Here is a 12,178-nt window from a genome sequence, read left to right on the forward strand (position 1 = left end):
GTCAGGTTAAATGTAATGCTGCTTTCTCCTAGTGGGACAAAGCTCTCTCAGTTGCACCCGGTGTTTCGATGAAATATTGGAGGAAGTTAATGCAAAGGTAAGGTAGTAAAAATAAGGTGCTGAATTGTGGCTTCTGTCCATAGAAGAACAAAGTAGGAAGGATGGATATTAACACCAGTTGTACTTTGCTTTTGCTACAATATTCTCTTGATATTACTTTTTGTTCAGTAAGCTTTGGGGTGGAACTGTGGAGGATTTCAACAACAATGTTATGTACGGAAATCAAGTTAAAGGGTTGAGCATAAATTGCAATTTTAACCTTTTAGTGCAGTATCCACAGTTTGCAAGTCTTCTGAGGTCTGGAAAGGCGGATGGGTTTCAATGAACTTTATGTAGCTTCATCTAACACCTACAGCATAGAGAGGAGTTTAGTGATCAGTTATATATTTTATTCATTTGCTTAATTAGGAGAGCTGATCAGTTAATTCAAGAAGAAAATGATGATGTCATCCCATACTGTATAGCTGTCGGAGATGTGAAGAAACTAGTATCTTTCTTCACTTCAAGAGGCCAGCTTAAAGAGGCTCTTCTTGTTGCACAGGTATTATTATATAGAACGATATGGTAGATGTATTTAGCTATTTGTTTATAACTCTGACCGTGTCAAGCACATTTAAAAGGCTAGCTCTGTTCACTTCTGCAAAATGGCTAAATACTAATGCTACCCCATTCTTTACATTCATATTGTATTGACCAGTTTTTATCCAGAAATCATAAAAAGGTATCTCTTATTTACAGATTTTAAGCCCAGTTCTTCTAAATGGCAATCAAATGTCCAAATGAGAACCAGTGTATTTAATTTTGGTTGAACTAGAAAATAAACCTGATTTTCAGCAGTCAGTATTGTCCTTAACATCAAGGACATTTAGGATTTGTCTTGCATTTCTACTGAAATCTTGCTTACATTACTTCCTATAGAATCTTTGGGTGAAACTGCTCAGTTACAGTAGTAATATAGGAAACCAAACTTTCAAATTAGTGTAAAAAACAATACAAAAGACTACCAAGAGTACATTCTGATTTGGATGTAAACACCGAGTTGACCGTAGCACAAAACATGAGAAACTGATATTTCTTTTTCATTCTCTTTCACCATTCCTTTATTCTTTTTGAGTAATTTCTACATACTTAATATAGCTTGTTAAATAAACTGTCACGATTTGTCCTTGGTACACTCTTTCATGCCTTGAACATTCAATTGCCTCAGAGATAAGAACTTTAATAATGAATGCGAGTTTGTCCTTTAGAAATTGTCTATCTGTCTGTTGTTGTGCACAGAATGGAACTTTGAGGTATGCTTAAATTCAACAAGTTATGATGTTTAAGCCTCCAAAGCTTTAGAAAGATTATTTTTCTTGTAAGAGTGACATTGCGGGGGTTGCTTATAGTACAATTCATTGAACAGTCTTTGTTTCAAAGGTTTAATCAGATAATATTAGGCAATAAGATATCAGAACTTTCCCTTTTAACTGGGCCCTGAGTTTTAATATTGTTAACCAAGCTAAACCTTAAAGCACATAAAAGAATTTCATTTGAACTCATACTGATTTCTTCTTATTTAATGACAGAAATAATTTATTGCCACTATCTGAGCCTTTCCAGATTTGCTGGTATACCTACTGAGAAATATCTATGGAGTTCATCCTTCATTGACAGCCACTTGCTCTTTGGGATGTAAAAATCAAGGTTTTACCCTTGACTGTCCATTTTAGACATATTCAAATGCTAGAAAAAGTCCTGTACAAATGCATAGGAAAAAAAAGTTGCTTGCTTCTATAGAATTTCTTGAATGGCTGAGTAAAACTAGGCAAAGATTTACCTATAAATAATTTAATTGGTTTAAATATTTCCTTTGTTATATCTTGCCCTTAGAAGGATTTTTATAGATCATTTTTGTTTGTTTTTGAAACAATGCATTTCATATTCAGTTTGATTTTTATTTTATTTTTTTATTGACTGCCAGGCAGCTTGTGAAGGAAATATACAGATATCACCACTCTCCACAACAGGTGGATCTTCAAATTCTGGTGGAAACAGTACAGATGATTATAAGGAGTAAGTTGTTCTTTCTATATTTAAAGCCTCATTTTAATGCAGAATGTAAAGTCATCAAGGGAGTTAAACCTTAGTGGTTTAAATTGGCATCAGCAATGAAGAATTCAACAACAAAATGTTACATCTTCTAGAACTTAGTTGATAGAGTTACCTACTATCTGATGCTCCTCTGAATAATTCCCCTGTTGTCACTTCTGGCACCAAATGGATTTTTCACGTGTATGTATTATAAAAATCCTTTTCTTTTGCCTGATGTGTTCCTCTGCAATTAAATATGGTTAAATATGTAGCATTTTAACATCAAACTTTTGGTAAGTAGAGTGAGATTTAGTGTTAACAAGTATATGTGGGACCCTGTGTTTTATGCATCTTCTCCTGAAGCTTTTACTGTTTATCATCAGTGAAATTTCTGACAATGTATGCTAATGGCCATATTTTCATTGTATGTGCCCAGAAAACATGCATCTCTCCTTGCTTAGAATGGTGCTCAAAAACCTAACGTACATTATCAAGTTATGTGTGTAGTAACAAAAGCAGCTTGGAGGTTGTGTAGTTACTTCATTTACATATATGATTTTTGAGCAGATGGAGAAATACTTATGCAGAGTTCACAGGTACAGCATGAATATCCAAATATTGGATTTATCTTCTGTCAAAATGAAGAGCCATTTCCATACTGAAGTAGATTTTGGGAAACTGACCCACTTGAATGTGCAGCCATATAACTGGTGGATGAAGCTCAAACTGATTGCATTTTTAAAGCTAGTTGTATAATTTTCTGTAAGACAAAGAGAAATTTTAGGGTACAGAAGCAAATGTGGTGACTTGTACATAAATTAAGTGCGGAAGAACTCCAACCTTTAAGTAACCTTGCATAATTCACATTTTGTTCTTGCAGGCTTCTGCACAAGGTCAGTAAAGAACTGGCAGAATGGTATTTCCAGGATGGCCATGCAGTGCTTGCAGCATGTTGCCATCTGGCTGTTGAAAATATAGAGGTAATTTTTTTTTTCTCTTTTAAGTGGAAAGGCCTTGGAAAGGCCAACATTGACTTTCTTTTTACATCTCCACATGTTAATTATTTTTAAAAATGTAGGTACCACATTCTAAAATGTGTTACTTATTCTTGGTGTTTGCTTTCTATAAATTTATAGAGAGTTTGATCCTTACAATATCCCTGATTCCGTTAAATTCAAGATTTCCATCATGTACAGGAAGTAGTATTTTATTACTGTATTTTCACATATATAGTATCTTGTTATATTAGAAAATATAAGGTACCTAGGTACTTTACATATATACATATACATACAAGTATTACTGTTTACGGTGACTCAAAAGACCCATTCAGGACTGGAACTTTATTTTGATGCAATCTCTACCTTATAGAATAGTTAGGGTTGGAAAGGACCTTAAGGTCATCTAGTTCCATCCGCCTGCCATGGGCAGGGACACCTCGCACTAGACCACATTTCCCCAAAGCCCTGTCCAGCTTGGCCTTGAACATTGGCAGGGATGGGGCATTCACACTTCCTTGGGCAACCTGTTCCAGTGCCTCACTACTGTAGGAAAAAGTCTATGTAGGAACCAGTGACACATAGGAAACTTTTAATTAGAATTTTCTCTCTCTTTTTGTAGTTTTAAAAATAGTTTCTTCCCCTTATTCTCCCTAGATTTTGTTGTTGCTGACTCAATGTTTTTCCTCCTCTATCCCTCCAGATGAGTAGAATTCTGTCATAATGGGCTGTTAAGAGAGAAATCAATAATCTGTCATTGCCTGTATTTCAAAATAGACGTATTTCAAGTCATTGTGTAGTGTCTTTCTGTTTAATATTATGCTGTGCCCATCAGCAACTCCAGCTGACCAGAGAGGGTAAGAATAGGAGAGTCCTTAGTTGGTTTATTTTTTTGTTTGGTTGGCTTTGATTTTTTTGAGTCTTCTTTCATCAGAAGAGAGGAAATAACATGTTGTGAAACCTAGTGTCCTTACTTAAGACTAGAAGGAATTGTTGTCATGCTTTTTAGGTGTAATATTTATGTAATATTTTTGGTTGCATAAAAAAAGGTTCTGCTAAAGTAAATCTGTTTGGTTATTTATAAGCTGATTAACACATGGTGCACAATTATTTACTCATTTAAGAGACCCAAATTATGTATAGAGTTGCTTTAATTAATGCCTATTTTATCCTTTACAAAAAGCAGTCTCATAAATGAATGTCGTATGCTCAACATGGTGAATCCCAAAAAATGCTTGTGTCCCTTGCTGATATAATTTTTTCATTGAACAAGCTTGCGATGACAAACCTGATTCGTGGAAATGAACTGGAGCTGGCAATCAGTGTGGGTACTGTCTTAGGAGAAAGTGCAGCACAAGCAACACATTATGCCCTAGAATTACTAGCAAGAAAATGTATGACAGTAACAACATGGTAAGAATTTCTTAATCCAAAGAAGATTTCTTTCCTCCCACCCCCAACAAAATAATAAAGGTGTTTCATACTGAAAGTGTTATAGACACCAAACTCTACCATGGATAGGTTCAATAAGAATTACTATATTAGACCTTTGAAGTACAGGGCATATAAATGTTCTGCTTTAATCTCAGAATACATTATATGTGGTGTAAATGAGAGAAGAATCCTTATCAAACATAGTATGAAACCCACTGAAAAAAGATTCCTAGGTGCTTGGGCAATGGGTAGCATTGCAAGTCCTAGTCTGCACTGAGTAAAAATGGCTCTTTTGGACAAAGTAAAACTACAACTGAATTAAAAAGTCAAAAAGAACAGAAGCTTAAGTGGGATCTGTGAGGTGATTTTTGAGTGCTTGATTGAAAAATATAAAAATCTATGAGGGTGAGGAATTTTATATTGATTTCAGGAATACAAGATAGCTAACAAGATGTAAGGATAAAATGGGATTACTATTTAATTCTGCAAGAGTAAGTAATTTATCTGTTGCGTATAGGGGAAACTTTGCTAAATTTTCTTTTCCTTCTCGTAGTGGTTTTACTTTGAAGGACACAGTTTTGGTCTGTGTTTTTGTGTACCAGTGAAAAGCAGGAAATCTTTCTAAGGTATATTTGGCATCTGTACAGGTGTTTCAGAATTAACATTTCATAGAAAATGCGTGTATAAACAGATACTGCAATTAAGCATCAATTTTTCTGCCACAGAATTATTTGCTTAAGTATCTAAGAGAAACCTAGAGGAACTCATCTTTACAAAGCTTTTAGGCTGCCTTAGACAAGGAAGTATTTTAGAAAAAGGTAAAATAAGTAGTGGACAATGTGCTGCTTTGGTTTTACAATGATTTAGCATTTCTGCATTGCACCAGTTCTAACAGGGTTCTTTTGTAAACTCCATTCTGCAGCATTTAAAGTCTCTGAAACTCTTCCTCTGATCTCCCTGCCTTCATTGTGAAGAGTGTTTTTTATGTAGCCTCTGATAGGAAGCACTGAATATAGAGTTGAGAAAAACAGTGTATATTTTTTCCAGTTGCATAACAAAAGGTAGTTCTGATCTCAGTGTATGACAAATAATAGTATGGTATTTATGCTTATGTACATAAAGCTTCTGCAAACTTATGCGTGTGTACACTGAAGTCGACATGGGTACATGTGATAAAATTGCATATTGCCTAAGTCTACTTTTGGATTTTTCAGTGGGTTTCATATGCTATACTGAACACCTATCACAGCTATACCCTGCAATCCTGCATTCTGATTTGCAGCCATTACAGCATATTTTTCTGTTCTGTAGGAAAAGGTTAGAGAACCCTGAATCTCTTCATATTCTGTAATAAAGAGATACTGGCACAACATAATACCACTTGGGCCACTGCATGTATAAGTTCATGTATGGAGAAGCTTGAGTGCAAGGCCCTCTGATATTGAAGGGCTCCCTTTTTGTTTTTACTAGTTGTTATGCTTAGGGATATCCATCAATTTGAAACATTCCATTGTAGAGACACACTTAATTGTAGATGCCTCAAGGAATACCAAAAGGACCTTAATGAGTTAATAATGAAATCAGTTATTGGTGAAATGTATTTTGGGGTTTAGTGGTATGGGGGTTTTGTTTGTTTTGGGTTTTTTTTTTAGAAATGCTCTAAAATATAAAATCAAAACAAAAAAAAAAATCATGCCCTTCCCGATCTTTCCAAATCTACAGCCTTGGGAAAATGTGTGAGTGTTTTAAGAACAACATTTTCATTTCATTTGTGCTTAGCATCTAAATATGGTTAAAATCAATCTTCTGCTATTCAGAAGGCTAACAGTATTTTACTGAAGACACTGAATTCCACATATGCAGACTCAGCAACCTGATTTTGTTCTTTATACTGACCGTGTTTTCAGTTTGATTCTTAAAAACTCCATGTAACACCATTAGTAGGCCATTATATGAGGGCTTTAGATTTTTATTTTTTTTTTCCTTGGGTAAATATTTGATTTCATGGTTTTGGCTGAAAAATTTCTATTAGTTTTTAAAAAAGTTTAAGTTGCCTGTGAGGATGAGTCCATGTGAGTAACTGATCTTGAAAATAGTTTTAAAACTTGTGAAATATTCTATATACTGAAAAAGCCTTTCTGTAACTTGGAAAAGTGGTTTTTGCATGGTAATAGTATAACGGGTTTTCCGAAGACCTTGTGGCATTAGCTTCTTTAGGTTGTCAAAAGGCAATGGAAAGCTATTCTTTTGTTGTTAAGGTCAGTTAACCTGACCCTTAGATTTGCTGTTGTAGTTTAGTTATTTTCCATTGGATTTTTCCTTTGTAAATTAAGAATACAAACCAAAGTTTTGTTTATTACTGTTTCAATGTCTTCTTTTTAGCTTTCCATCACTTGGATACAGGTATTTTGTTTGTTTATCAAAAGAGATTTCAAAACCTGTGACTTTACTAATGCTAAAAATGAGCTTAAACTAAGTGTTCTAATTTTTTAAGTGCAATCAATACTTGAAAGTGGATAGAAAGCAGTTGGAAATATTGGACAGTGGCTTGCTCAAACATTTTTAAGCCAAAGACCACATCCTGAACATCCAGGGGGATTCAGTAGGAGCTTTATGCCTTACACAGAGGCAAGTCAGTCTGTGGGTCACAGGAGAAATGATGCCTACATGAATAGAAGTCACAGAACAACCAGCATAACCAGTTATTAAAAGCTCAGTAAAATAATTGTTTCAAAACAATTTCCTAATATTTTTTGTTTTTTCCCTCAGCTGCTTGTTGTGTCAGGGAGGGAGTAACAATGGTAAAAAGTTAGGAGTGTTTCAGAAATGTCAGTTTTCTAAAACACAATTTTCCTTTCAGAAAGATCACATTCTTTTCATGTATCATGTAATCTCTTTTGTAATGTCATAGGAGCACTAGCCATTCTGGATGACTAAGAGATGCTTTATGATGATATCATGGAGTTCTAGAAACCCTAAAGTTTGAGGATGGTTTCATGACAGAGCCACATAAACATCTTCCCTTCTTTCAAGACTGGATGGGTCCTACTTTCCCTTCCCGTCCCTGCTCACATATTCTTCCCTCTCACTTTGAGGTGGTTCTGATGCTTTAGGTTGCACAGCTCTTTAATTCAATGAACTAAAGCAACAGAAAAATAAAACTCATAACTACCCAAAAAAAAGCCTCATTTATTGCACCAAAATAGTCTTGGAGACTGAGGTTGTTTCTGCTCTTCTCTGGAATTATATATATTTCATTTTTTTTTCAGTAAATACTTATTTCTAAAAGTAATGTAAAAGAGAAAGCAGTTTCCTCCTGTTACAAACCATCAAGAGTAACTATGTATCATCTTTTGTTTGTGCAGGGATTTAGCAGTTGATCTTCTTATGGTGATTCCTGATAATAAACTGCAGTTAGCAAAGCTATGTGCTTTTTATCCTGGATGCACAGAAGAAATCAATGACCTGCATGAAAAGGTACAATGAAAAAGAATTTGCCTGAATGCTAACAAGAGGTTATGTATTGATTTGTTTACAAATTTTAGAAAACTTAGGGTCAAATAAATCTGTTGGGTAAATTTGTCACTAACAGTCTTATCCTTTTTTGTGTATTTTTTTTTCTCTTTTAGTCTTAATTTTTATTTTCAGTATTGCACAAGAAGAACTTTAATTCTTTAATTCTACTCTTTGTGCCATCTTTCCATGACAGAGGTTACTTCCTGAAGCAGGTTGTGGTCTTCAGATTTATCACCTCCTCAACACTGAAGTGCAGCCTAATCATGTCTTGGCAGATCAGCTTTCTGTACTAGCCTGAATTGGTTTTCATCTTGTCTGTTGTCTCCTTAAATGCTGCCTTTCCTCTTCAGCAGCAGCAGGGTCTGCTCCATGAATGACCTTAAGGTTCAACTCAGACTGCAACTCTATTAAGCAGTAATAAAAAGTTGAAAAAAAAACAAAGCCAAACAAAAACAACATTAGCAACGGAAACTGATAGTGCTTAAATTAAAATTAGAGAACCTTCTCCTCATGTGGTGTTCTCTGGTCTAGATGGCTTGCATAATGTGCATTATAGGCAGTTTGTCCTTCAAACAATGACTCTTCTTTCAGAGAGTTTGATCTTATTGCTATGTGCAAACTTCAGTATTTCTCTGCATCTTAGAGAATTGTTTGAACACTGCAATAATTCTTTGGCAAAATCTTTGTTTTCCAGTGTAATTTTCCTGATGTAGAAGAATGTATGAGGTTGGCAGAGACAATTCAGGCTGATGGGGATATATTTGAAACTATAAAATACTATCTATTAAGCACAGAACCTGAAAAGGCTCTCCCTATTGGCATTCAGTATGTGAAAGGTAGGTGTTTGGGTGAAGAAAACTTTTAGCACATAAGTCATTTGTATAGTTTGCCTCCTGAGGTATCTTTTATTTCTATTTTTCAACAGAGCAACTTTGTGGCTCAGATTGGACTTTAGATTCCATCTGTCCATATCTTGATCTTCTAAGTTATATACGCACTGAACGATTAGTGTTGCATAAATGTAGTGAGTGAGTATATTTTCCTTACTTATAAAACTGGAGTTTCCATTAAAAGAAATGTTTGGAATTAAAAAAAAACATAATTGCGCACTGTTGGTGTATTTTTTTTTTTACCAGAAGAGGTAAAAAAAGAAAATTTGGCAAGCAGGCTAGTTCCAAATCTGGAGAATAGAATATGGAATTTTCCTAAATTTTCAGGATTTAACAGGAAGAAAAAAGATATTTCACTTCTTCTGTGGGACATTTCTAATAGGTGAATTGATGTTGGTCATAACTGAAGAATCTCACTTTGGTCAGAAGAATCTCACTCTGGTTTCAGTTTTCTGAGGAAAAAGATCAGTGGATACCACACAATGCAAGTTTTAATGTCAAAGTGTTAAGGAAATATGAGCTACCACTCTCAAAATTAACTCTAAAGTAGTTGGATGGCTGTGGTTCACCTTTATGACAGGTGATCGAAGCTGGGCCTGGGTGCCTACACAAGTATACTTGTGAAGAACTAAAGAAGCAAAAAGCTTAACTCTTAACTGTGGCCTGTTGGGAAACTTGGTAAAACTGAAGTCCACACTAATAAATAGGGCAATTTTATTTACATTTAAAGTTTACGGAAAGGTTTGAGTGATGTTGGTTTTGTAACTTCACATTATTGTGCTTAATATTAATAACCTATGAGTTGTACATGCTATTTAAAATTTAATAATTGATATCAATATAAAGCAAATGGAGTCTGTTTTAACAATTACATCACACAGAAAGTAAGCATAATCAACAAACATAGTTTCTCCACAAAAGATGGATGGATAAATTAGGTTTCATGATTATAATTTGAATATGAGTATCTTTTGCGAATGCTTGTTGTTATTCATGATTAATACTTGGTCTGTTTACAGATTTCGGAATGAGCTGCTGATTTTGTGTGGTTACATTGGTGCTTTACTTGCTATCAGAAGACAGTACAACAGCATTGTACCTGCACTTTATGAGTATACAAGGTAATACTGTGTTTTCAGTAACACTGAGAAATCTGTCCCTATTATGACGTATGCTATACATGATCCCCAATTCTTTCACACTACCCCTCCCCCCAGAAAAAACCCAAATGTTTACAGGTCTCTTATAAGGGTATAGCCAAGCCTGAATATATAACCTTTCTTATTTTCTTTATGAATTATACATGTAGAAGTTTCTGAGGTAATGAAACAAGTTATGAATACCAGATTTCAGTCAAACTCTTAATTCTCTAAGAAAAAAAAAAATTTTTAGAAGTAGATGAGTATTCAGCATTAGCTCCATGCACGAGTATATGTTGATGGTAACAGTTCTAATTTTGTATCTATGTGTAGACCAAGACTTCCTTGGTGGCAGCAAGGACAGGCTTTGAATTTAGAGTTCATGACTGTGTACTAGCTTGATTCCCACCAAGAAACCTGATCTGACTTTCTGTTACTCAGTGAGCTAATACTCTCAGGTATTAATATACTTGACCTGTCCTGGTCCTGCCCTCTTGGCCCAGCTCATCCCCAGCCAGTCACCTATGTAGGCCTACCTGACTAGATTTGGCTGACTTGAACCAGCTCATCCTGACCCAGTTGACTTGATCTTACCTACTTGATATAAATGGACTTGGCTTGATTTTACCCAATCCACTTGATGTGATCCGACTTGGCCCACTTGGCTTGACCCAGGCAGGTCTGGTTTGGCACAATCCACTTGACCCTACTCAATCTGACCCACTTGATTTCACTCGATACACTTGACTTGAGCTGACCACACTCAGAAGGAGAAAGATTAAAATCAATAATCTTTATCTTATCTGGTAAATACAATAGGCTTATATACAATACTTCAGTATTTCTTCCTCAGAGTATAACCAGGATTGCTTAGTCTTCCTGTCTGGTTTGGTAACAATGCTAATCTCCAGCTGACTAACTTCTATTTCTCCCTCACAGTTTGGGACTGTCAGATCCTCTTGCTTTTGTTGCCTGACTTGCTGGATAGCAAGGCGAGCTCCAAGATGTCCCCGCTTTTATAGCGCAAGCTGTGTTGGCACTGTTCTTGCTGTTATGGCTCCACTGGCTGCTCTGTCGAACCACTGTAGTTTTGTTGACAATTTCACTCATTTATCTCTTCATCTGTAATAAATTTTGCATATATGTTGTCCAGTCCTTTCACACCTTAATAGAATTGTGACCTTTTCTACATCTCATGCTATTTTATTAGAATTGCCCAACAAGGATAATTAATATAAATTTATCATGTCTTAAAACCATGTGTTTGCCCCTTTTCTTTGACTCCTCTCCATCAGATGTCTTGGCAGCACTCCTTTCCTTTTAGCCATACACATCTCTGAAACTTGATGAGAGGACAGGGAAAAGGAAAAAGTCTGTTTACTTTTTTTGCTTTTCTGAGCCATCATATTTATGGAAAGCAGCAACATAAAATGCAAGTGATACTTTGGCTGTCAGCTATAAGTTTTTCTCAGAACAGTACTGCTCTATTTTTTTTCCTCACATTGCCCAATGTTTTCAGGATTCATAGATTTTTAGATTCCATCCCATCTTAAACTTACTGGACACTTGCATGCTAAGCTGGACATTTTTAAGGCATCCCAACACAAATGCAAATTTGCTGAATTAGGTCAGATAATAACTGTTCACTGCAGGGATTTTGAAACTGTTTTCCACAGTAATCAGGTGAAACAAGGCTCTCTCAGAGCATGTGTGGAACCGTGGTTCTCTAGCTGTATTTTTATCATATCTGCTATAGATAGGCAAAATGGGTCCTTAATTTTAGTAAAGTTGTCATTACTAAGAAATAAGAATGCATATAACCTTAAAATAAGAATGGCCTCAAAGAAAAAAAAAACAGAGCTAATTAAAGATAAGCTTAAATAAGGTGTAAATAGGGATTATTAAAAACAAACTTAAATTAAAATGTATACTTTTATATCTAGTAATTTAATGTTTCTAAGGTTTAATATAGTGATTATTGTGAAGGATCAATTTATTTTCATAAATTTATTTCTATATCCAGTAAACAATAGTTTTATATTACTACTGTCTATCTTGGTTTTCTTCT

The 12,178-nt window shown here is 35.1% G+C and overlaps 1 protein-coding gene across 3 annotated transcripts in view; it reads left to right on the forward strand.

The window, feature by feature from the left end:
• WDR17 (WD repeat domain 17) overlaps window positions 1–12,178 on the forward strand; it is a 58,086-nt gene that overhangs the window by 41,917 nt on the left and 3,991 nt on the right. For 2 of the 3 annotated variants that reach the window (XM_062620602.1, XM_062620425.1), the window contains exons 18-27: window positions 33–97; window positions 469–601; window positions 2,024–2,115; window positions 3,014–3,113; window positions 4,405–4,544; window positions 6,948–6,968; window positions 7,931–8,042; window positions 8,776–8,917; window positions 9,007–9,109; window positions 9,991–10,092. In XM_062620602.1, coding sequence (XP_062476586.1) covers window positions 33–97; window positions 469–601; window positions 2,024–2,115; window positions 3,014–3,113; window positions 4,405–4,544; window positions 6,948–6,968; window positions 7,931–8,042; window positions 8,776–8,917; window positions 9,007–9,109; window positions 9,991–10,092 — 1,010 coding nt within the window. The remainder of the gene's footprint in view (window positions 1–32; window positions 98–468; window positions 602–2,023; window positions 2,116–3,013; window positions 3,114–4,404; window positions 4,545–6,947; window positions 6,969–7,930; window positions 8,043–8,775; window positions 8,918–9,006; window positions 9,110–9,990; window positions 10,093–12,178) is intronic. The other variant, XM_062620518.1, reaches the window with a different exon arrangement.

This window comes from Pezoporus occidentalis, unplaced genomic scaffold (genome assembly GCF_034315485.1).
Source record: "Pezoporus occidentalis ecotype Australia unplaced genomic scaffold, CSIRO_AGI_Poc_V1 ctg1, whole genome shotgun sequence".
Taxonomy (NCBI): Eukaryota; Metazoa; Chordata; class Aves; order Psittaciformes; family Psittacidae; genus Pezoporus; species Pezoporus occidentalis.